The sequence below is a fragment of the Hippopotamus amphibius genome, chromosome 3 (genome assembly GCF_030028045.1).
Source record: "Hippopotamus amphibius kiboko isolate mHipAmp2 chromosome 3, mHipAmp2.hap2, whole genome shotgun sequence".
Lineage (NCBI taxonomy): Eukaryota > Metazoa > Chordata > Mammalia > Artiodactyla > Hippopotamidae > Hippopotamus > Hippopotamus amphibius.
In genome coordinates, this window is record NC_080188.1 from 98612640 (window position 1) to 98638483 (window position 25844).

Consider the following 25844-nt stretch of genomic DNA (forward strand, 5'->3'; position numbering starts at 1 on the left):
CTGAGGGAACCTAAATTACATGCAGCAGGCTTGTTGCTCAAGAGCCTGCACCTGTGGCCCCTTGGGCACGGCAGCATCTCCAGCCTGCGGGCGGGGGGAGGGCAGGATAGGGAGCCTGGGCCTCACCCCACAGTGGAAGCTCCCCTACTCTCAATGAAGGGTGGGAAGTAGGGGCAGATCTCATCTAGTCCCATTTGGAGCGCAGACGGGTGCAACCCTTTCAGAAAGCAGTCCAGCAATAAGAATCTAAAGCCTTAAAAATTATTTATACTTTGGTCCATTAATTAACTTTGTCTAAACTATCCTAAGAAAAAAATTCAAAATATTGAAAATATGTATTGGGCTTCTCTGGTGGCACAGTGGTTAAGAATCCACCTGCCAAGGCAGGGGTCATGGGTTCGATCCCTGGGCGGGGAAGATTCCACATGCCACGGAGCAACTAAGCCCATGCACCACAACTACTAAGCCCATGCACCACAACTACTAAGCCCATGTGCCACAACTACTGACACCCATGCACCTAAAGCCCATGTTCTAGAAGAGAAGCCAGTGCAATGAGAAGCCTGCACACTGCAACACAGAGTAGCCCCCACTCACCACAACTAGAGAAAGCCCGCGTACAGCAAGGAGGACCCAATGCAGCCAAAAATAAATAAATTTAAAAAATAAATACTATTAAAAAAACAGAGCTTATGACAACATAGGACGAATGCTTATGTTGTACTCTTAAGTGAAAAAAACAGACTGTAAGCATGTATACATTTTTTACCTCAACTAAGTCAAAATGCATCAAAATACCAGAAGAGTAGTTTTAATGTTTGATATTTATATTTGCGTGTGGATGGTGGAACTGTGCTTTTCTTCCTACGGTTTGCTTTCTTCAACATCACTTTTATAAACATTGTATTATTGAAAGCACTTGGTTGTCATGTTAAAGTCTACTATTATGAACTTTGTTCAGACTCAGCCCCACTCTCTGCCTTGGTTTTGAACATCTTGTGAAGAAACCACACACCTTCAGGCAGTGTGGCCTGGCTGCCCTGGCTTGTTGGCAGGCTGACCCTGCCCTGTCTTGGGTGGAGAACTTCAGTCAAGGCCCATGTGGGCCTCCGGCTCTTCCCCTGTGAACCCTGGACCCTGCTCTCCTTTCCTTCCTCCTCCGACTCCAGAGAACCCAGTGCACCTGTCGTCTCCCCTCCGAGGGCCAAAGTGCAGTATGAGGCAGGCCCTCATTCTCGCTGTCTCTAGGGCGCCACCCCGAGGAAGAGGTCAGAATGACAAGTCCACCAGGAGCACCCCAGGCTCTTCCTCACCTGGGGAATCTGTCCTCCCAATCCCAATGGCCTGGACCTGGCCAAAGACCCTCAGGGGTCTCGCTGAGGACGTTCCTCAGAGGAAGCACAGCCGGGTCGGCTGAGGTTGGCGCTGGTCCCAGGCGCCCCAGCCCAGAAGCCCACTCTGGCTTCTCTGGCTGACACAGCTTCTCTGGGGCCGCAGAGCTTGCTGGCCTCAGGCCCCTGCGGGGGAGACCCCTCCCCCAGGTTGGGCCTCTGCTCCTCTGGTCTGTGGGAAACTGGCCCTTGCCTGCCACACCAGGATGGCATCAGGGTGGGGACCCAGGCCCCTGATGTCCTCACCCCAGGGACGCTTCTCTCTCCCTGCTGCTCTCATCAATGCCTCTGGGCCTATTTTCTTTCTTAGGGACCAGAGAGCTATTCTTGGCTGAGTTCACAGCACTGCTGTCCCAAATCCCTCCATCAACCCTGAGAAAACTCCCAGGTGACTGGTGTGCACGTGGTGGGCGGTGGGTGGAGTTATATGCAACCCTTCACCTTTGCAGATTTATCCCTCGGGTGGAAAATAACAGTCATTTAGCTGGATTTCCTGGCAGTCCAGTGGTTAGGACTCCGTGCTCTCACTGCTAAGGGCCCTGGTTCAATCTCTGGTCAGGGAACTAAGATCCCACAAGCTGTGCACCATGGCCAAAAAAAAACCCAGTCATTTTTCCTTTACAAATTCACAGCTTTTTCTCCCTTCCCTGCAAGAATATTTTTGGAAAGCATTTCTGCCAATATTTCCACCATTCACCACCATAAATGTGTCCTGCACATTTAAGGAAACCTTGGGACCTGCGATCAGGCCACGCCCATGTAACCTTTGACCTGGCTCTTTGAGGTGTGGTCTCTGGACACCAGCTCTCCCTGAGCAAGGCCAGAATTGGCCACCTTTAAAGCCCTTGCCTCACTCCAGTACCCTGGGACTTCTGTCAGTCACCCCTGAGGCTAAGGAAGGTCAGGACCTCTGCACCCTCCCCTGCGTGGGGGACAAGAGGTCCTGCTGTCTGGGACACCCCCACAAGTTCTCAGAACGCACTGGACCAGGTCCTCAAAGCTGCTCTGCTAACTCCTCACACCTGTGTCAACCTTAAAATGAAACAGCCAGTTACTTCAGTAGCAAAATGAGTTTATTCAGGAATGGAAGAGGGATTGCAGTCCAGGAAACACAAACTATGGCAAACCACAGGCAAGTCTGGAGAACAAAGGAGAGGAACTGTTATTTTATTGGGAGGGGCTGCTTTGGACTGGAAGTCCATGGAGAAAAGTGTGTGCAAGGTGGTGAGTGGTGGGAGATTCTCATTGGCTGGGCTGTTGCTGGGTGAGGAGAAAAACTTCCTTTCTTCTGCTGGTTAGTAAAGTAAGCTTCTTCCTGCCCAGGAATGTAAAGTAAGGTATCATTACATGAGTGAGAGCTCCCCCTCCAGGGCGTCCTGACTCCATGTTATTTTATTTTATTATTAAAAAAATTTTTTTTTATCAGTGTATAGTTGACTTACAATGTTGTGTTAGTTTCTGCTGTATAGCAAAGTGAACTTGTTATATGTATGTCCACTCTTTTTTAGATTATTTTCCTACATAGGTCATTACAAAGTATTGAATAGAGTTCCCTATATTATACAGTAGGTACTTATCTATTTTATATATAGTAGTGTGTATCTGTCAATCCCAATCTCCCAATTGATCCCTCTCCCTTTTCCCCAGGTACCAAAAGTTTGTTTTCTACATCTATGACTCTTATTTCTGTTTTGCAAATAAGTTCATTTGTACCATTTTTGTAGATTCCACATGTGAGCGATATCATGATATTTGTCTTTCTCTGCCTGACTTCACTTAGTATAATCTCTGTGTCCATCCATGTTGCTGCAAATGGCATTATTTCATTCCTTTTTAAAGCTGAGTAATACTCCATTGTATATATGTACCACATCTTCTTTATCCACTTCTATGTCGATGGACATTTAGGTTGCTTCCATGTCCTGGCTGTTGTAAATAGTGCTGCAATAAACATTGGGGTGCATGTGTCTTTTTGGATTATGGTTTTCTCTGGATATATGCCCAGGAGTGGGATTGTAGGATCACGTGATTAACTCTATTTTTAGTTTTTAAAGGAACCTCCATACTTTTCTCCATAGTGGCTGCACCAATTTACCAATTTCCCAGCAACAGGGCAAGAGGGTTCCCTTTTCTCCACACCCTCTCCAGCATTTATTGCTTGTAGACTTTTTGATGATGGTCATTCTGACCGGTGTGAGGTGATGACTCATTGTAGTTTTGATTTGCATTTCTCTGATAATTAGTGATGTTGAGCATCTTTTCATGTGCTTTTTGGCCATCTGTCTGCCTTCTTTGGAGAAATGTCTATTTAGACCTTCTGCCCATCTTTTGATTGGGTTGTTTGGGTTTTGTTTTTGTTTTTGTTTTTGTTTTTCGACATACAACTGCATGAGCTGTTTGTATGTTTTGGAGATTAATCCCTTGTTGGTCCCTTTGTTTGCAAATATTTTCTCCCATTCTGTGGGTTGTCTTCTCATTTTGTTTATGGTTTCCTTTGCTGTGCAGAAGCTTTTAAGTTTAATTAGATCCCCTTTGTTTATTTTTGTTTTTATTTTCATTACTCTAGGAGATGGATCAAAAAAAGATCTTGCTGCTATATATGTCAAAGAGTGTTTTGCCTATGTTTTCCTCTAAGAGTTTTATAGTGTCCAGCTTTACATTTAAGTCTTTGATCCATTTCAAGTTTACTTTTGTGTATGGTGTTAGAGAGTGTTCTGATTTCGTTTTTTTTACATGTAGCTGTCCAGTTCTCCCAGCACCAATTATAGAAGAGGCTGTCTTTTCTCCATTGTATATTCTTGCCTGCTTTGTCATAGATTAGGTTACCATAGATGCATGGGTTTATCTCTGGGCTTTCTGTTCTGTTCCATTGATCTATGTGTCTGTTTTCGTGCTAGAACCATACTCTTTGATGACTGTAGCTTTGTAGCATAGTCTGAAGTCAGGGAGCCTGATTCCTCTAGCTCAGTTTTTCTTTCTCAGGACTGCTTTTGCTCTTTGGGGTCCAATTTCATTTTAAATGAGGTTTCCCTTTATTAATTTTCACATCTGCCACCTGGCCACCTGAGCCACAAAATGTGGTGGGCCTTGCAGATTGCCCTGCCCCTCCCCCTCCAGCCTGTCTCTAAGTCTTGCAGTGGGAGAGGTGAGAGGGCTGCATTCAGGGTTAGGACAGGGACTAGGTGGAGGTGAGACCCAGATGTCAGGACCCAGGTGCAAAGTTGCAGATGCAGGGGTCTTTGCAGAGTGCAGGGGTTCAGGGGAGAAGCTCCAGGCTCCAGGGGGAAGAAGGGGCTGGGCAAGTGGGTTACCAACCTTTATGTGCCTCAGTTTCTCCTCTCTAAACTGAAATAAAAATAGAACCTAAGGGGGTATAAAGGTCACAGCAGTAACCATTTGTAAAGCTTTTGGGAACTCTCCTTGGCCTGCCGCCAGAGCTCCATGGTCCCAACCACTGGCAGAAGGTGGCTGCCCCACCCGCCTCACCCCAGCCCCACCCCTTCTCTCTCACTCCTGCCATCCTAACTGGTCCTGAGCCCAGGGCTGCACCCTTGACCCCAGGGCACACTTCCACGCTGGGCCTCTGCACGTTGGAGAGGTGGTGGTGGCCCCACTCAGCCTCCGGAGGATTTGGGCACAGTTTGGGGGAAATGTCCATGTCCAGGAAATGATCCCAACAATGCCAAGTTGCCTCTGGAAAGTGAGCACCACCCCTGGGGTGGGAAAAGAGGGGCCCTAAGGATGGCTCCATGCCCCAAGGGCAGGAAAGGTGGGAACCAGACCTGTGGGGTACTTGCTGGGTAGACGGGGGTTGGGGGGGAGCTGGCCTGCTCTGGGCACTTCCTGCTCATGGGTCCAGCATCACATCCCTGGGCAAAGTGGGTCCCAGTGCATCAGTCTTTGCAGACAAGTGCCATGGGGACCACATGTAGCCAGGTGATGCCAACCTCATCATGACTCCCTATGGCCTTCAGGATGGAGATCAAGGGTCAGCCTTGGTCTTCCTCTCCAGCCTCACTTCCACTCACTGGCGCACACACACACACACACACACCTGAGGATGGCCACAGTGAAGCTGGCTGCCCAGGTCGCCCTGGCAACCCCAAGTGGATGGGGCCCCAGCCTGGGGTAGGGGTTGGCCCAGGGGCAGGCAGAGGGCAGCGGCCAGCCCTGGGAAGTCCTGACAGCACAATTCCTGGGGCCAGTGCTTCCTGGCACATCTGTTGGTCCTCGGACTATTGGGAGCTAGTGGTCAGGCGCTGAGACTCAGTCACATTACAATCAGGCCCCATGCAAAGAGGGAGCTGGGAAAATATGTGTATTATGTTAATAACAGCTTTATTGAGAAGTAATTCACATACTATGCAATTGCAGCATTTAGAGTGAACCGTCCAGTAGTTTTTAGTATACCCACAGACATATGTGATCATGGCTCTGAAAAGAAACTCAGTACCCTTGAGCAGTCACTCCACATTCCCTCCCCAGCCTGTGGTGACCACTATTCTGTGTCCATGATTTGCCTCTTCTGGCCTCTGGATGCCTCATATAAGTGGATCATAAAATATATAGTCTTTTGTGACTGGCTTCTTTCACATAGCATAATGTTTTCAAGCACAATGTACAACCCATGTTGTATCATGTTTCAAAACTTCCTTTTCATCGTTGAATAATTTCCCATTGTGTGGATATACCACATTTTTTGCATGCATTCATCAGTTGGTGGACATTAGGTTGCTTCCCTTCTGGCTATTATGAATTATGCTGCTATGAACATTGTGGAATTAATTAAAGAAACTTCAGTTAAAGTTGGAGTTGGGACAGGCCTGCAGGGGAAGCTCTCACCATCAATTACCCCCAAACAGTAAGAGCTGTCCCCCTACACCTCTGACAGGAAGGCATCTCTATTTACTATCTGGCAGAAAAAAGAAAACTTCTCTCTGCTTCACTCTGATTGCAGCCAGTCAGAGACTGCAGCCGCCCAGCCCACAGGAAGCCTCCTTACTTTGGACCCCCAGCTCCTCCACTGGACTCTGGTCATCACAGCCCCTCCCAGCTGCCCCTTTTCCCTGTAAGAGCAAGCTCCCCCTCCTTGTTCTCTGGATTTGCCTGTGGTCCACCAAGGTTCCCATACCCCGAACTGCAACTCCTCTACTAGTCCCGATTAAGGCTGCCTTTGCTGGTGAAATAACGGGCTGTTTTATTATTAAAGATGACAGCATCCGTATGCAGCTCTGCATAGACATCTGTTTTCATTCCTCTTGAGTGTATACCTAGGAACGGAATTGCCGGCTCACATGGTGACTCTGCGTTTCACCCTTTGAGGAGCTCCCAGACTGGTCTTCACACGGGTCAGAGCTAAATGTTTTTGCAGGGGACTCTGTCCACATGAATCATTTGTCAGCCAAGCTTAGCACGTCTACTACTTTCTGAAGAACTACTCTCCGGCCACCAAGAGGACTCCACAGGCTACAGCCTGGTGGAGACGGGGGAGAACACACCTGGGTGCCGGCTGTCAGGAAAGAGGGAGTGCTGGATCCTCTCCCCCCAGCCCCCGCCGCGGTCGGCCCCCGGGCAGCCCCGGCGCCCCAGGAGCGCTGTGAGACCCCTGCTCCTCCAGCAACTCCTCCGCGCTGGTTACCTAGCAACCAGGCGGCATCCCTCCCAGCAAGCCCTGCTTCTAGCGCACGACCGCGAAGACTACGGGTCCCAGAATGCCCTCGCGCGAGGCGCCCGGACTACAAGTCCCACGATGCACCGCCCGCCCTTTCCCCACCGCCCCCTGACTCTGCTCTCCGGAGACCCTGAGGAGCGAGCGCCGCGACCCCTTCCCGGCGCGCTCCGCGCGGTCTCGCGGGGACTCGGGTGCGTGGGGCCGGGCGCGGGGCGGGGCGGGGCGGCCGGGCGTCATGCGGAGGGGCGAGCGCGAGGGCGCCGAGGGGCGGCAGCCGGGGTCCCCGGCGCCCGGGGGCAAGGCCTCGCGGGAGGAGCCGCTGGACGGCGCGGCCGCGGGCCGCCGCAGCACCGAGTCCGAGGTCTACGACGACGGCACCAACACCTTCTTCTGGTGAGGGGCGAGGGGCGGGGGGCGGCGGGTGGGGGTGGGGTGGGGGTGGGGGTGGGGCCCCGCAGGACCCGGGCACCGGCCCCCCGCCCGCGGCCGCGCCCCGGCTTCCCGGTGGTCCAGCCCTCGGCTCGGCCGCCGGCCCCCGTCCCGGGCGGACTCTTGCTGGCCTCCCTGTCCACGACCGCCTCCGCCCCCCGTCGGGGCCCTTCCCCGCCGGCGCTGAGCCGCGCGAAGGGGTGGTCCGCTGCCCCGGCGCGCGGCGGCGACGTCGGCACCCTGCCCCGCGTCCGGAGCGGAGCGGAGTGGACGAGCGCGGGGGAGAGGCTCGCTCTTTTTCTCGTGGCCCCTCGCTGGGCCAGCCATTTGACCCCAGCGCAGCTTGGTCCCGGCCAACGCCCCCGGCGGTCCGGGAGGGAGGAGCCACCAGGAGCAGAGTCGGGAGCGTTGGTGATGCTGCTTTAGGCTGAGCTGGGCACTTCTGCGCTTGAGGGTCCAGGGAACCAGCCTTGGACTAGCAGTCTCCAGGTGTGGCTCGAGTACCTGATGGCCCAGTGACCTTGGGCTACCCTTCGCCTGTCTGAGCTTCTCTTTCTTTGTTTTTTCGAGGCACAAACCCCATACTCTAGAGAGTGTGCTTGTTGAGAGGAGGGCAGTGGCTGTTCTGTGCAGCTCAGTTCACATGCAGCTGACGTTGAATGCCGTGGTAGGCCCTGGGGACAGTTGTGGCTTCGGTCCCAAGAGCGCTCATGGGAGAGGGAGACGTGTCATAGCCAGCAGGGATGCCACGTGGGAGCGGCTCCTCAGAGAGTCTGGGAACGCAGAGCAGATGCAATCAGGAAAGGAGGAGAGCCTGACGGAGCCATTGGACAGTCGGCAAGGTGCCACACGGCCAGAAACCTCAGGGGAGGTGCACGTGGGGCTGCTGGTGTCCTGCTTGTATCTGACTTGGGAGAGATAGGGAAGTGGTTGTTGGGGGGGAGGCAGCCCTGTATCTGATGAGGTCGGTATCTTCCTTGTGGGTGCGGACAGCTGCTGCTGGGGAGGTGCCCCCCCCCCCCCCCCCCCCCCCCCCCGCTTTGGGAAGATACTGTGCTCCAGTGACCTGGAGCCAGAGGAAGGGAGAGAGGGATGGGGTGCCCTCCTCGATAGTGATCTGAGCATTGTTGGACCCAACTGGACATTCTGTGAGTAGACCAGGCTTCTCCATTGGCTGTCCTGCTCTGGAGGGGGGAAGCAGGGCCACTTCTGGACTGAGGGCACTATCCTCCCACAGCCCGGCTGGTGACCACAGGAGGGAGACTGAGGTCCTGGAGTGGTGCCCGGGCTTGCTTTCCTCCTTTCCCATTCATTCAGTGCATATTTTGGGGGTGCCAGTTGCTGTTCTTTGGGGTACAACACAGAAGGCTCTGTGTGTTGGCCAAGGGGGTGCTGAGCAGTGTTCGCAGAAGCCAGAGGGTTAGAAGAGCACGTGTGGGTTTCTTTAGAAGCACAGACCGGCGGCCTGTGGGTCCCTGCTCTTGGGGACACAGAAAGGCCTGCCATAGCGGGGCTCATCTGCGGGGAGGCCTGCTGGAGCCAGGAAGGCTCCGAGGGGGGCATGCCATGGGGCTGCCAGTTCCCGGTACCAGTCTCCTGGGTGGGTGCCTCTAGTCTCTCCATTGCAGGTGTGTGGGGTGCTGGCATGTGTGGGTCTGATTGTGTCTTGGGCCTCTGCCCTCACCTGTGCAGCAGAAGAAGCTTCACATTTCCTCCAGGCAGGTAACCAGATGCTTACAGGGCGAGAATGACTTATTTTTCCTTGCAGGGCCCAGCACTTACCTTCTTCTGAGCCTCCTGTCATTGACTTTTTGTTCTGGGATTTTAAAAACTCTTTATTTTGTGTTTTAGGGAACTTTATTAATGAATGTTACCAGAAAATTAACATAAAGACTAAGAAGTATATATTTGTGGAAACCACTGTATGTTCCAAAATTACTCAGAACTCTTGTGTGTTCGAAACCTTGATTTTAGGGTTTTCTTTTTCATAGAAGCTTGGGCTTCTTGGGGGCTGTGTATGAGGATTGTGAGCTTCTTTGTTGTTACTTGTCAGCCACAGAGTATGGAGTTAGGGTTCAGCCTTGAAGCCTGAGGCTGGGCTGCCCCACGCTGGACCTTAGGGAAGGGGTAAGAGGACCGCTGGGGTCTGCGGTGGCATGGACACCACCTCTTCTGCCAGTCGTGTGGTCTTCAGTGGGGAACACCTGGGGGAACGTCCAGGACCACAGACAGAGCAGTGGTGCAAAGACTCAGCAGTTCGCATTGTCTGGAAATTGTTCCGGGTGCTCTTGGAAACTCTTCCCCGACAGGTGCTTCTGAACGTTGCCACCTGTAGTGGAAGAAGGGTGAGCTACCGTTGGAGCATCTCGCTTCTGTCAGGGGCAAGATGGAGGGTCGTGTGCTGTGTGTTTGCTCGCATCTTACAACCTGAGCCTTGGGTGGGTGGCTCTGCTGTCAGCAGCACGTCACAGTGGCCGTGAGGGTCTGTGGCGGGTCTGGGACGCCCAGGGCGGGAAGTGCCTCCTCGGCCAGTGTGGGTGGGGCTTGCCAGCTTCGCCCCAGTCTGGGTGGCATGCCTTGCCCACTGATGCCTCATTGATCCTGCTGGTTGGCAGGCCAGGAGGGTTGGTGGCCCAGGTGCCTCTCGCAGGCCCGGCACAGGCCCTCTGGTCTTGGCATTTCCCGCCCCCGCCACGCACCCAGTCCCGTCACCACACCTGCGCATCTTCTCTGATTGGTCTGGCAGGCGGCCTCCCTGCCCGCACGGCATGTGAGTGTGGTCATCTGTAGGGAGGGGTTGACAGCTGGGTATTTTCCACCCGGCATGGCAGGGAGTCCTCTGTCCTCATGCCCTCACCCTGGCCCCATGGCCGGCGTCACAGAATTTACGGCCCATCTCTCCTGTTCCTGGATCCTCGCGTCATCTGTTAGCCACTCAGCCAAACAGTGTGCTTGTCTTCTTGCGTGCCAGGAACCAGGAGCAAGAGGCCATTGCCCAGCCCTGGCATCCAGGAGGCACACGGAGTCTTCCCGTGGTCCTGAGCCACCCGTGTGTTGTTTTTATTACATCTCTGTGGTCACAGGGAACATTCTGGAGCTCTCCCAGCCCCAGCTTTGCCACATCAAGTCCATCTCTGTCCGTCTGGCCTCCCACCTTGGGCTTTGGTGGCCGCCGTCAGACAGTGTTCATGAGGACAGTGCCTGAGCTGCGCAGGCTTCCCATCTCGGCCGCCTTGTCTCCCTTCCTGGCCACCTGGTTTCCTTCTGGTCTCATTTCCCTTCTGTGCGGAGGGCTTCCTGTGGTGGTGCTTCTAGAGCAGGTCTTTCGGCACCCATTCTCTCCTTCCTCCTCCATCCACAAAAGCTTGGTTCACCTTAATTCCTCAAGGATGTTTTTGCTGGACATGGGATCTGCTTTAACATTTCTTTTCTTTCACTGCTTTACAAATCTTGTCCCACTTCTCTGGCCTCTGTGGTGTCTGAGGAGAAATCTGAGCTCAGACTTGGTGTTTGAGTTGAAAAGCAGCCTGGAGAGGAGTCTGTGTTGCGGTGGCTGAAAAGCAGGGACCTTTGAGGTCATTTCTAACATCTTGATTTCTGACTTCATTCCTACTTCTGCTTTTTTCCGTCTGAAAATGCTCACCAGGCTAGGCATGCTCCTACCACTCAGGGCAGGCAGTGGGCATTCTGGACGCAGGGCCTGTCCAGTGCCGCCCCTCGTGGTGCAGGCTGCAGACGCCGCAGGGACTCGGCCTGCCTGCTGATGGTGCCATCCCGCAGCTCCACCTATGGCCCAGCGGGCATGTCTGCACAGGCCTGGAGCTGGACCCTGCCGGCCCTGAGCGGTTTTGCTCCATTATGCTTGACTGGCTTGGGCTCCACGTCCTCTCCAGCGTGTCAGCTGTGCCTTCTGGGCAGATCCAGACCAGCCACTCCCAGCATCACCTGTACGTCGCGAGGCTGCGCCTCTGCTCTTGGGCCCTGCAGTGATCGCCGCAAGCCCGGGCCTCACAGAGCAGGACCCCTCCTCCAGCCACACCGGCCCCTCAGCCCTTTGCTCTTGCATTGCCGGTCTGGACCTGTGTCCCCAGGTGTGTCCTGCATGAGGCCCTCCCTAATTCTGCACCCCACCCCTGCATCCAGCCCTCACTCTGCTGAATCTGCAGCTCGGGAAGGCAGGATTGAGATTTGTTGGCACCTGATAGGTATTCTGGGCCACTTACTGTCTCTGTCACTTGAGCCCACTCGCCCTGGGTCTTAACACCTCACGGCGAGGGTTTATGAGGTGATACAGGTGTGCTAGAGGCGTCCCAAGCAGGTCAGACCCCAGGCTCCCACCACTGAGCTGCGTGACCCTGACACTCCTGTTTACAGCTCTCACGAGCCTCGGGGGCCAAGGTGACGGGGAGGCCCATGCCTTGTCGTTGTCAGCCTCGTGACCCAGTGCGCTCGGCCCCTGGGGGATTCTCAGTGACTCTTGTTCTCCCTGTAAAGATCTGATGTCCCCTCCGAAGCGGGACGAGTGGGCCATGTCCCTGACCCAGGAGAGGCAGCTGACACCCCGAGGCCCTCTGTGTATCGGCTGATGTCCAGCAGAGGGTGAGTTTGTGGGTCACCACACCCAGGGAACCTTAGGAGTGAAGGTCTAAAGCAGGCCTCTGCGATGCAGTCTCTGTGCTGCTGTCATCGCACACATCTCTAGGGCACTGAACTGCTTACTATACGAGGTCAGCTGAAAGGCTGAGATTTTCTTGAAGTTCCCTCATGGCTTAGGACTCAAATGTGGGTATGTTAATGTTGGATTGTATTAAAATAGTTAAAAAAGGAGTTTTGTTCACTTTAATAGCTTTAAATGCCGTTATTATGAAATGTGGCAGAAGAATGCACTCTGCTTTCTTTATTTGGAGCTAATTTATCTGAACATGACTATTTTTGTTTTTGTTTTCATAAAGAAAATAAAACTTAAGTGAAGGGCATGAGATAACCCCTGACTAGATGGAGAGACGCTCCTTGTCTTGTGGGTGGGGAGCTCTCACGCAGTGGGACGCATCTGCTCCTGCTGCGCTCATTTATAAATGCAACGCAGCTCCTACCAGAGTCCTAGTGGAATGATCTGTGGCAGCTGTCAGACTGGTGTCAGGGTTGTGACAGGAGAGTAAATACACAGGAGTAATCAGGACGGGGAAGAGGGCTGGCCTGCCAGACATCGGGGTGAGGTCTAGCTGTGGTCCAGGTCTTTAGCGCCAGCCTAATCTCATGCAGCCCCACTCTTGCTTTTTTAAAAATCACTTACATCAAGGTACAATTGCCTTCCGTGACACGCAGCCACTTGAGGGCCATGTCCACACTTGGCATCTTGCCCACGGTGTGCACCCCAGGGTAGGGGTGTACGACATCCCGTCACCCTCCCCCCCACCTGCCCTCCACATTCTGTCGCTGCCGCTTGGGACTCTCTTGTCGCTTTCATGCCTGGCTGTCAGCATGGGGTTAATGTCCATATACAAGTCTTTGAATACACATATGTTTTCATTTTTCTCGAGTAAACGCTTGAAAGGAATGACTGGCTTCGGGGGTAGCCTCTGTTTAACTTTGTAAGAGACTGGGAAACTTTTTCAAAGCAGCTGCACCGTTTGCAGCCCCACCTGGGACGTGCGAGTGTGGTGGCTCCGCGTCCTCGCGGGCACTCGTGCTGTCGGTGGTCCCGTCCCAGCATCACGGGGGCAGGTGCTGCTGGCTGCCGTGCTGCACGTCAGCTCCCCTGCGAGCAGCGAGGCTTCACGTCTTTCCATGTGCTGCTGGCCATTTGTTTATCTTTTTTTCTGAAGTGTGTGTTCAGTCTTCTGTTCGTGTGTTCAGGAGATTGTTTGTCTGTATTGTTGAGTTGTAAGAGCGCTTTGTGTAGTCTAGGTACAAAGGCCTTACTCAGCTGTGTGTGTCGTCAATGTTTTCTCCCAGATCATTGCTGGCTTTTTCATTTCTTCACTGATTCACGGAGTTCTGAAGGGAGGCATGGAGCCAGCACTGGGTGGCCAGTCCTGGGCTCGATGCTTTTCGTGTGTTTGTTTACCCAGTCTTCATGATGTCCCTCAAGGCTGGAGCTGTCCTCGTTTAGAAATAGAGGGGCTGCATTGTCCCTCCAAGGACACACTCTGCTCCTTTGGGTCTAGGAACTAGGCCTCTGCCTCCTTTGCAGGTAGATGTTAAAGGCAGAGGGGCCTGAGCAGGTGTGTGAGCGGGCGCCGTGCGGGCAGGTGCTTGACTGGTTGTTGGCCCTGTTTCCAGGTGAGGCGCACCCGCTGCCTGCGAGAGCTGCCTCCTTCCTCCCACATCAGGGTTCTGGAGGCCCAGCCAGGATGGCCAGGTGAAAGGGAGGAGCCCGCGCCCCACCCCTGCCGGGCAGCCGTCCATCTGCCTGATCTTCTGGGTGGATGGCCGAGATCAGGCCCTGTGCCCTTCTTGCTCTGGGCCCTGGGGCCTCTCTCCGCTTCCTGTGCTCCGCTGTCATCCTCGCGAATCCCTGAGATGTGGTCACTTCGTGAATTGCAAGGCTGGTCCCAGCGCCATCTTGCTCGGGGGCTGGAGCGTGTTAGCCTGCAGCCTGCCCCTCTGGACCAGAGCTGCCTGCCGGGCACGTGCCGAGCAGCACGCCAGCTCGCAGGCACAGGGCTGTCTGGGAGTCACACAGCTGGTAGCTGGCAGTCAGCGGGCTTTGAGCTGAAGGTCGAGGGCCAAGCTTGCTCCTTTGGTGGCACGTCGCATGCGTAGTGACACACGTGCTTTCTGTGCACTGACATGGGCTGTGTTTGCCCCACAGGCGGGCCCACACCCTGACCGTGCTCTTCAGCCTCACGTGCGTGCTGGGCTACGTGACTCTGCTGGAGGAGACGCCGCAGGACACGGCCTACAACACCAAGAGGTACCTGGCCCAGCCCGGCCCTGGGGTATGGGTCCTTGCTCTGCATGGGCTGGCGGGACTCTGGGGGCTGTGTGGCACTTTCAGCCCCTCTTCTGCCTGTCCCCATCCCTGGGACTGACAGCACGGCTCCTGTGAGGCCACCACTTGCGCCACATTTGCATGTAGGAAACCAGAAGGTGCTGCAGTGGCTCCAGGGAGAGGTCTAAGGGGTTCCGTCAGTCCTGATGGGGCGGCTTCCCGACACATCCCCGCCTCACACCCCAGGCCCCACCTGAGTGTCCTGCAGGTCAGCTCAGTTCTGACACTGTCTGCCCAGGCAGCACCAGGCCACACGGTCCCGGGCTCGGTCCCGCCAGACTGCATCCCCTCCCCACTTAGACCCCAGTCGCAAGTGTGGGTCGTCACCTGCCAGGCTGTGAGTCAGAGGGTCCCACTGCCCCCTCCTGGGGTTCAGTTAATTTGCTGGAGCAGCTCACAGAACTCAGAGAGACATTTTACTTATTTATTATAAAAGGTTTATCATGGAAAGATTGAGAAACAGCCAGATGGGAAAGATGCATAGGGCGAGGTGTGGGGAAGGTGCACAGGGCGTCCACAGTCACCAGCCTTGAAGCCCTGAACCCGGTGCTTCTGGCAATTAGGGAGCTATCTGCTCATAGCGCGAATGATTAAATCACTGGCTCTTGGCAGTTGAGTTCATCTTTCTCCTTCCCCAGAGGTCTGGGGGTGGGACTGAGAGTTCCAGCCCTGGAATCCTCTGGTTGGTTCCCTTGGCAGCCAGCTCCCATCCAGAGATGGGGTCCAAAAGTCACTCGTTAACATAACAAGACACCTTTGTAGCCGTTAGCACTTGGGAAATTCCAGGGGGTTTATGACTTCTGGCTAGAAACAGGTGAAGACCAAATACGTATAAATTGGTGATTGAATTTGGGTGTCCGGGCTTTTTGTGAGGCCAGGGGTGGTTCCCATCAGCTAGCAGCATTCTTCTACACTCTGTTGATAAGAAGGCTCTTTGAAAGTTTTAAGCTGGCTTTAGGAGTCTGGTGGTCCGTCTCGTCCTGCAGGGCAGGAAGTGGGCAGACTCCTTTCCAGTGTTATTTCCAGACATAGACCAGCCAGTGGGTTTGTGTCTTTTGCCTAAATCCCATGGATTCTGGGGCCAGTCTCAGAAGTGCCGGGAAAGAGTAGCTGGTTTTAGAACTCATTTCTGTGCATTTTCTACACTGGACGAACTCACCTCACCCTCTCTGGTCCCGTGAAGCCCCCGTTGCTGTTCCCATCCCAGGGCCCAGGCTGCACCTGCTCTGGTGGGACAGCTGGAGGAGGCCAGGCAGGAGCAGAGGTGGAGGACGATGTCCAGAGCCCACAGGTGGCAGGAGACCGTTGGTCAGCTTTGGATGGTGGGCTGGTCTCATACCCCTTCACCCTTGGGGTCTAGCCCTCTGCCTGGACTGTGGTGTGGACACCGGGGTCTAGGACACCAGGAGGCGCATCTCGCCCTCCCCTGTGAGGTTCAGGCCTCCCGCCTGGGCTCCCAGCTCCACGCTCAGGGTGGTTTCCTCCTGCCTCCCTCCCGTCTCCCAGTTGGCTTTGCTGGGTTGTCTTCTTTGTTCCAAGCCCTGGGTGTCAGCCCCCAAGTCTAGCACCTCTGTGAGGAGCCCAGAATGAGGTGATCAGCCCCGTGTGATGGCCCTGCACGCCTGCAGCACGGGGAGCGGAGCCCAGAGCAAAGGAGGCAGCGGGGTTGGTCTTTGGGCCCCTCGGGGGGATCCCTGGGGCTGCCCTCCTGCAGCGGGCCCCTGAGAGGGGCACTGGGCCTGTGGACCTGGAGACAGCGCGGCTCCTTGGCCGAAGCCCACGTTTGCCTTGAGGGGATTTCCAGCTAGAACTTGGTCTTCCCTGTGAATTTTTTGCCAGCACCCAGGTATGGAGGGTTTGTGGCATCTGGGGCACAGCTGGGCAATGCAGACCAAAAAGCAGAACTTGGTCACCCTGAAGAGGTGTCCCCGTGCAGCTGTGAAGTTGGGCCAGAGAGGAGCAGTTACGATGTCACCAGCAAGAATGGTCACAGGGAAGAGCATCCCCCCCGCCCCCCAGGCAAGAGTGGGCCCATGCAGGGTGTCCCGGGACGCTTCCCAAGGGCAGGCGTTGGGTTTCACTTGCCAGACACCTGCCGGGCAAGTCACAAAGCCTTGCTGTCCTGGGCCCTGCCCTCTATCCGGGGGCCCAGGGGCTCAGACCCCCATCATGGAGGGGGCTTATTGGCCACGTCCGGGGCAGCAGCCGTGGACCCCATCTCTTCGTCCTGCACTGGCCCTTCTCCTGAGCTGTCCTTGCCTGAGAGGCTGGCACAGTGAGCACACAAGGTGCCACCAACAGGAACACCTGGGTCCTCTCCCTGGGGTCCCTTATGTGATTTCATCAAAGGCAGGGTTAGGGGAAGGCAGGTGGGTCAGAATTCAAGGGCCCCCAGACACTGATCTGCCCTGAGGTTCTGTGCTCTGGGTACACGGGACATCATAACCACCATCTCTGGCCCTCTTGGCACACTTCAGGGACACAGAGGAGCTGCCCTCCTGGCCCTCTAAGGGTGCTGGTGGTGCCTGGAACCTGGTCCTGGGAGCCTCCAGCCCCCCTTCACCTGTCTGAGGCTCTGAAGGCTTCTTCCAGGGACAGTCACCTGCGTGTGTGGGTTCATTTGTGCTGAGTCCACTCTCACCCCCTTAGAGCCCAGAGGGGCCCCGCAGCCTGTCCCCCTCGTCAGCATGTCTGCCCGGGCCCTGATGAGGTCCCCCTTGGGAGACTACTGGGGCTGCTGGTTTTTTCTTAGGTCAGAGCTTTTGATGCTCCCAGGGGAAGGTTTGTGTATGTAAAAGACTTCCCAAGGGTTATGGCTATTTTTTAAAAATTAGTATTTACATTGTTAAGAATCTAGGAAATTGGTTTCTTTTCCTTAAGCTTTCAGCTTCGCCTGGTGTGTCTTTACTATTTTTATGGATCTAACAAATTCTGTCACTTTGGGGGAGTAGATCTTTCTTCCTAAGCCAACTCTATTGATATGTAATTTAATATAACATGCATCTAAGTAAACCACACGGCTCATCTGTGTGCTGCCACTAGGTGGAGGTGCACGCCGAGTTTCCTCTGAGGGCCGAGGTCAGTCTGCATTGCTGGCCACAGGCCACCACCCATCTGCCCCCACAGGCCCTTCTTGCTTGTTGTAGTCTCGTCCAGCACACACCCTTGTGTTGGGCCCCTCCCACGCGGCTTTGTGGTTCCGTGTCGGCCAGCGGTCGTTCTGGTCCATTGCCGAGGGGTGGTCCACCGTATGGACACACCACAGTTCTTTCACCCATTACCTGTTGGTGATGTTTGGGATGTTTACATATCTGTGCACATAGGCACGTGTAAATAAATCAATACCTGTACAACATCAATATATTTACATATTTGTAACGAAAGAAACAACGTGTTCACAGTGCTGAAGAACAGAGTCTGAGGCCTGACGCTGCGCAGCTTCAGGGCTGACCGTGAGGCTGTGTGGTGGTCGGAATGGGTGCTGGCAGAAGGCTGGACAAGCAGAGCCCAGAAGTAGCCCCACACAGAGGAGCAGAGGCAAGTCAGCGGAGAAGGAGAGCTTTCAGCAAAACAGTCTAGACACAGACCTCGCACCTTCACAATAATTAATTCAAAATGGATGATAGACTTAAATGTTAAATAGAAAACTATAAAACTTGTTGAAGAAAACATGGGAGAAAATTTGGTGACCTTGGGTTTGATGATGGCTTTTTGGGGGGCAGTGCCGTGTGGCATGTGGGGTGTTAGTTCCCCGACCAGCCAGGGATCGAACCTGCGCCCCCTGCTGTGAAAGTGCGATGCTAACCACTGGACCTCCAGGGGAGCCCCAGTAACTTTTGAGATAGGACACCAAACGTATGATCCACAGGAGAATAAACTGATGTTGGACTTGATTAAAATTAAAAATTTCTGCTCTGCAAAATCCACTGCTGAGACAATGAAAAGACAGGCTACAGGCTGGTGGGAAATATTTGCCAAACACACATCTGATGAAGTATTTATATTCACTGTGCAAAGAGCTCCTGATGCTCAACAGTAGGAAAACCAGCAGCACAGTCACAGACCAGGTGGAAGATCTGGACGGAGACCAAAGAGGACATGAGCGCATGAAAGGATGCTTAGCACTGTGCGTCTGCAGAAGACACTGCTGCACAGCTGCTTGAACAGCCAGAATTGAAAACATGGCAACAGGACTTCCCTGGTGGCGCAGCGGTTAAGAATCCGGCTGCCAAGGCAGGTGACGCGGGTTCGAGCCCTGGTCCGGGAAGATCCCACGTGGCACAGAGCAACTAAGCCCGTGCGCCACGACTACTGAAGCCCACGTGCCTACAGCCCATGCTCTGCAACAAGAGAAGCCAGCACACTGAGAAGCCGGCGCACCACAACAAAGAGTTGCAACTAGAGAAAGCCCAACATGCAGCAACAAAGACCCAACGCAACCAATCAATCAATCTTTAAAAAAAAAAGAAAACACAGCAACACCAGGTGCCAGTGAGGATGTGGAGCAGCGCCCACCCATCGCTGGTGGGAGCGTGAGTGGTGCCACCACTTTGAGAGTCGCTTTCGGAATTAAATGTAACCCAGCAGCTGTGCGCCCTGGTGTTTCCCCGGGGAGCCGAACGCTTCTGTCCACACACAAACCTGCCCAGGGACATTTGTAGCAGCTTTGTTCACCATCACCAAAGCTTGGAAGCCACCAAAATGTCCTTGGTGGGCGAGTGAGTGAGCAAACTGGTGCAGTCGTGCAGTGGAATGTCATTAAGCAATAAGAAGAAATGAGCCATCATGCTGTGGAGACGGAGAGGAAGCTTAAGTGCATATTGTTGAGTGACAGAAGCCAGTCTGAGTCCGGTGCTGTGACATTCTGGAAAAGGCAGAACTATGTGAGCATAAAAAGATCAATGGTTCCCAGGGGCAAGGGGAGAATGAATGGGAGAGTGTGGGATTTAGGGTCTTAGAACTGTTCTGTCGGGCTGACGCTGAATACCCGGCCCCGTGCGTCTGTCAAAACCCATAGACTGAACAACACAAAGGGTAATAGCCCAAAATGTGCAGATTCAAGAAAAACCGTTTAGGAGGAGGAGGACCCCAGGAAGGAGTGCCTGCTGTGGCAGGAGAAGGTACCTGCCTTACCGTGTGTGCAGCCCCTTGTGGAGGGGCTGGAGGACAGGTGCCAGCCTCGGTCACTTTGGAAACGGCTGGGATCTGCAGGCGAGAAGGCCAAGGGCGTGCACACAGCACTGTGCTCTAGGGGTGAGGTCGTTTCCCACGGGGCACCTTTGCTGGGACTGAACAGGTAAGTGCATGGATGGTGGGGCCGGGAGTGTCACTGCGGAGCAGTCACAGGCGACCAAGGGGAGGATGGTCCTTGGATAACAGATGCTGGTTGGAGACACAGTGAGAGCTCAAGTTCACTTTACTGTAGAGACAGGTGGGCACACACAGGAACATTCGTGACGTATGTGTGTGTGTGTGCAAGGGTGGCACGCACATAACTTGTTGCTCTGTTGGCCGAGAGGACCCAGAGGCAAGGAGCACATGGGCTCCCAGATCTTGGTTCCTAAGACCACCCGTTCTCCAATAAAGGAACCAGGCTCCCTGGAGAAATGGCGGGGACCCCCAAGATGGGCCCGGAGTGTCTTCTGGCACCAGCAAGGAGGGAGGTGCTCAGAAAAAACAGTCGAGACCCCACAAAGAAGGGGCATGTCGGAGCGATACAGGAGCTGAGTGAAAGCTCCCAGCAGCCAAAGCTGGGACAAATTGAGTAACAAAATCAATCAAGTACTGAATTATACCCCAGAGTGTAAAATGGACGCCCACGTCCCCACTGATGTGAGAAGTGACTGAACACATCCGTGAGTCGGGGAGAAGAGACAGACCTCCCGCACGGAAGGTTTGGGCCTCCCTCTTGAGGACCAGGCGTGGAGCAGACCCCACAGACACACCTCTGCCAGGGGTTGGGGTCCTGTACTGTTGTTAGGATGTGAAGATTGTTCTTAGCAGCTGTGATCTCACTTCCAAAAGTCTTATAGCCCAGATCCAATCGTAAACAGCCCTTCTCTAATCAGAAAGCAGACAGCCTTCATTAAGGGGCATTCCACAAAATACCTGGCCGGTCTTCCTCAAAACAGGGCCAGTCTGAGAACCTGTCACAGCCCAGAGGAGCCTAAGGAGATGTGAGGAGTGTCATGTGGGGCCCTGGGTGGGGTCCTGGAACAGGGAAAGGACATTAGGTAAAAACTGGGGAAATCTGAAGAAAAAGAACAACTGTGGACTTTAGTTACTGTATCATTGTTGGTTCACTGATTATGACAAGTGTCCCACACTGACAGAGTGTGGGAAATTCTGTGCTATCTTTGTAACCTTTCTGTTCTAAAATTAAGATTATTTTAAAGTGTGATTTATTTGCTTTCCTCTAAAATTCCTTGCGGCTGACAGATTTTCCCACGTCATCTGTTTGGGGCAGGGGGTTATCTAGCAGCCCTTTCACTGAGCCCTGGAAGGGAGACTTTCGCTCCCCCCACCCCCCACTGCCCCAGGCAGCCTCGCCTACACCCCACCCCACCCCACCCCACTGCGGAGCGCCAGGGACAGGGCTCTTCGTCCTCAGGCCTGCTCCTGGGGACGGCGACCTCGGGCCTCCCGTGAGAGATGTGTCCGAGCACAGCAGCTTCACGCGCAGTCACCCGAGCCTGGGAACTCAAGACACTGCGTCCTTGTGGCGTGACTGTCCCCTGTGGACCGCGTGAGCTGGGCCTGCCTCGGTCCTCCATCGCGGGCAGGGGTGCTGTGTGTGTCTGCGTGGCTTTCACTTGTCTCCTGGTGGGTTCCTGCTGGGATTGGTACAGTGGCCCACAGGACAAAAGGGCGCCTGCCTTGTTGAAGCAGGAAGCCATTTAATCCTAATAACATCTTTCCATTTTAGGGCTTTAGTGAACACTGGATCATCCTGTATGGAATTTTAGGGGCTTTTTGTTTGTTTTGTGTGTTTGTAACGTGCCACACATCTTAGAGGTGTAGCACTTGACAGAACACAGAACCCAGCCCAGAGGCAGGGCCTTCTCCTGGCGGGTGCTGCCCCTGGGCCATGGGGGCCGCGCCACAGCGCGGTGCTGGGCCACCAGCCTTCCTGCAGCGAGTCTCAAGTCTGCCCCCTGGGGTTCAGGGGCCGTCCCCACCGTGGGCGCCCAGGGGTCCCTCCCACCTCCCGCCAGGGAGGAGCCAACCCGGAGCTTTGCGCTTCCGCACACTGAGGGCTGTTTGTTCTTTATTTGCAGAGGTATTGTGGCCAGTATTTTGGTTTTCTTATGTTTTGGAGTCACACAAGCTAAAGACGGGCCATTTTCCAGACCTCATCCAGGTAACTTGCATTTTCTTGTCCGTGTGCCACGTGGCCGCGCTGCGCCGAGGCCACGCTGTGTCTGTACTGCTGCGTGTGAGTGTCCTGTCCTCCCGCCCCGGCCCTCCTCTCCTGTGTCTGCCGCCCTGTGTGAGCCAGGGGGGCCTTCCCGCAGGTGGAGGTGCCGGGGCCGTCCAGGGCGTGTGACGGGGCCTCAACTGCCAGGTGCCCCCCCCATTGGGAGGCTCGCTGGGCCCCATGCGCAGCCAGTTCTCCTGTTTCTGCCCCCCCCCCCCCCGCCCCGCCCCAGAGTCGTGGGGCCTTCTGACACCCCAGGGACATCCCCTTAGAGCTGGAGAGGCCCCAGCGTGTCCGGGGCTCCAGCCTCCCCTAGGGGCTGGCTCTGGGGCAGGAGGTGGTCAGTCTTCCTGCAGGGTCTCAATGGAGCAACATGTTTCTGTCTCAATAAGGGTGTGTATTTATTGTAGAAAATTTGGAAAATACAAATAATATTTTAAAATAAAAATAACCACTCACGAAAATAACCACCGTTAAGTTTTAATGTGTTGTATACGCGTGTACGTGTACAGGTGTAAAAGAGTTGGCGTTGACTGTGCATGTGGTTTTGTATCCTGCGTTGTTCACCTCGGGCTCCACACAAGCGTGTGCTTGTTAACGTGTTATTAGAGAACTGGACCTTGGACAGCTCCTGTTGAGGCATCACTGGAATGTACTGCAGCTGCCAGCCAGCGCTCAGTGGTTGTGTGCTGAGGCCCCCTGCTCATGGTGATAAATGAGGCTGTAGTGAGTCCCGCTGGTGCGCATGAGTGTACCTGATTGTCTGTGTGACAGCAGTCCCAGGGGAAGTAGCAGATCGAGGACGTGAGCACTTGGGGCCCTTGATGGGTGCTGCCCAGGTGGCCTCCAGAGGGGCGCATCCACCCAGGGGCCAGTGAGCGGTGGTTGTGAGAGAGGTGCCTGGGGGGGACCTTGGGGATGTTGGTCCCCTGGGGGGACCTTTACGTGGCTGAATCCTGCGTGGTCACTGCCCGGGGGCAGTCTGAGCTTCCTGAGCCAGAGGCTGTGGCCCCCACTAGGGGTTGGGGGGGCTGGGCCTCCCCAGCTCTGGGGGTGCAGGGCCTGTTCCACCTTCTCCACTGGTTTGGGCCCGTCCCGTCTTGCCTCAGAAGGGTGTGGACTCTTAACCAGAGCAATGGAAAAGTGAGCTCGAGTGTCAGAACCACCAGAATCACAGTGAGAACCAGGTGTGTTCAGTGCCCATCACATGGATTTGGAAGGAAGAACAAGAGCTGCTAGAAACTCCCCCAGAGCCTGTGTGAGGGTGAGGGCTCTTTGAAGTTCTCATGGGCGCCAGGCCCTGGACGAAGCGGGACAGACAGGGCCTTTCCCGGCTGGTCCAGGGGCTCCTCCGGGGTCGCCGGGCAGGATGCGGTCATGTCGTCTGAAAGCTCCTTCTGCGGCTCTGAGCCGTGTGAGCGTGAGGCTGGCTCCCTGTCTGGAGAGGGCAGTGCTGTGGTTTCTGAGTTGGCGCTCTGAGTTTGGCGCTGCCTTTCTTCAGTTTAGTTGCTGTGCACGAGCCCTGTGTCTCTGCCAGTCTTGATCTATGCCGGGGTCCAGCCCAGGCAGGATCCAGGGAGTCCCTTGGGAGGGGTAGAGTCGGCGAGAAAAAGGAAGAGACAGGAGGCAGAGAGAGAGAGAGTGAGAGTGAGTGAGAGTGTGAGAGTAACTTTAATTTTTGCTCTGGTCTTATCTATCTTACATCTTGTTATGTGGATTTTTCCATTAGGGGCCCCATATCCCTCCCCCAAATGTCCCAATGACTCCGCCGGAGGCCAGTCCTTAGTCAGGTGATGAGTCTTCTATGTAATCATCAGTTCTCATCAGTTCTTCACGTTCTTGTCCATAAACAATCAAACATTTTTTCCCCATGCACAACATTACCATTCTTGTTTTAACCCTCCAGTGGTTACAAGGGGGAGGGGAACACAGGATAACAATCTCTAAGGGCAGGCCTCTCAGGCGCCCAGGCTTGAAGTGACAGACACATTGTTAGCAGGTTAAGCTTAATTAGTGAGCTACATTCTCTATGCTACGTGACAGCAGACATACAGGACATGGACATAACATAGATACCCGTAATATTCCGTTCTTATAAGGGAAGAGTGCATGGGATATTTTATAGGCAACTTTGGTTTGACGGACCCTCACTTCAGAGGTTTGGGATAGTTGTGATTGGGTGAGGCAGCATTCCTGATCACAATGCATGGCCCATTACGGTGGAATTGCCAGCATGGCCCAAGGGTGGGGATAATAAGTTTAAACATTCCTCCATTACCCGGGCCCCCTAAGGGTCTAAATGTGATTTGTTTGTGGCCCATAGAATTTCCACAACACCAAGAAAGCGGGGGATAGCCACCATTCTTGAAGGTGGCGTAGGCGCCCCTTCACCCAGAGAGAGCTCATCATTCCTAGAAAGAGAAGTAAACAGAGGAAACTCATAGTGAAACTAAATCTCGGAGAACTCCGGTACTTCCAGGATGCCTGCTTTGCAGCTCTCCCGAACCGAAGATGCCTTCATCGGAATCCCCGCCTTGCAGGCCATTCCCGGAGTGCTCGGCCTTGCCTGAGCCTTTAGGCAATCCCTGAACGGCTCCCGGCAGATCTAGTTAATGTGGGGCCTCTCCTGGGGCACTTTCCAGATGTCTTGTTCACCTGGTGGTTGGCAGGAAGCCCTCAAGCTCTGAAACCAGGTTACATTTGCACACTGGCAGGGACTGCATGAAGGGCCTCTGGCTCCACAAAGCAGGTGCTTTGGGGTCTCTGCCCACCCCCTGCCCCAGGCCTGGCTCAGGTAGCACCTGGGCCGACCTGTCTGGGAGTTGCCATTTTTGGAAACCTGAATTGGCTGCAGCTCCAGCTGGGGCTCCCAGTAAGGAGGCCCCTCCCTCCGTGGTAGTGGCTCTCCTCTGCGCCTCCCTCTGGAAACTGGAGCAAATGAGAACATGGCCGGTGCTGCCGAGGTGGCCAGAGTTCATGCTCAGGAAGAAAATAAGGGTGTTGGGTCGGGGAGCGGGGTGGAGAATCAGGAGCCCCCGGGGTGCTTCAGGGAGTGCTGGGGTGGGGTGTGGAAACCCTGGCTGCGGGGATGGAGGAGGGCCTGCTGGGTACTTGGCAGGGGTGGGAGGTCTGGGTCCCTAGTGGGCCCTACAGGGTGAGAGGGATGGGGAGTCTGATCCGAGTGGGGGTGGCCGGGGGAGGGACACCGCAGCCTCAGACATGAGACGCGCCTTCACGAGCGGAGGTGGCTGTCACCGCAGCTACACAGCCACACGCGGCTTCCCGAGTCCCCTCACCACAGCCCTTAACCTGCTGCAGCAGCTCAAACCAGGGAGAATTTTCCGGGTTTTTCCTATCTTCAAGGGCATGAAGGCTGTGTGTCACCTCGGCTGTTGACCTCCATTGTCTCAGAACACGTTAGGCAGCTTTCTTAAGAACTCAGCCTGTGCCAGGTTGGTTTCTCATAAATCTCTGTGGCTGTTTTTCGCCAGCAAGTAGATCAGGCACAAGCCCTGAGGGTGCCAGGCTGGCCCCAGAGCCTGGCATGTGCGCAGCTGGGCAGTGAGCTGCTGCGGGGACTCACAGCCCCGGGAGCCCGGCACTGGCACAGCTCTGGCCTTGCCCTTCTCTGGCAGGACAGGCCCGGCCCCTCCTGTCTGCTCGCACACCTGCCCGCTGCCTGCCTCCTGGGTCCCCACTGGAGCGGGGGATGGCCACAGGCGACCTGAAAGAGCCGTGCTCGAGCCTGGAGTCTCCAGTTTGTGTGCATGGCTTATTTTTTTAAATCAGCGTTTAGAAGTAGGCTGGTGATTTTTTTTTTTTTTTTTACAGACGTAAGCATAGGGAAAGCAGATGTCTTAGGCCTTTATCAAACAGGATTATGAAGATTCTTGGAAGGTAGACGTTATCTTTTTTTAGAACAGTCCTAGACCTTCCCCCCAT

General features: G+C 54.6%; 1 protein-coding gene across 6 annotated transcripts in view; it reads left to right on the plus strand.

Annotated features, from left to right (window-relative positions):
• The first annotated feature begins 7127 nt into the window (after window positions 1-7127).
• Window positions 7128-25844, plus strand: part of PTDSS2 (phosphatidylserine synthase 2) — a 28483-nt gene continuing 9766 nt past the window's right edge. For 2 of the 6 annotated variants that reach the window (XM_057726176.1, XM_057726178.1), the window contains exons 1-3: window positions 7153-7455; window positions 14306-14407; window positions 21763-21845. In XM_057726176.1, the coding sequence (XP_057582159.1) occupies window positions 7298-7455; window positions 14306-14407; window positions 21763-21845 (343 nt within the window). In that variant the 5' untranslated portion in view covers window positions 7153-7297. Of the gene's footprint in view, window positions 7456-11985; window positions 12091-14305; window positions 14408-21762; window positions 21846-23272; window positions 23323-25844 lie in introns of those variants that run through there. The other 4 variants (XM_057726179.1, XM_057726175.1, XM_057726177.1 and 1 more) reach the window with 4 other exon arrangements.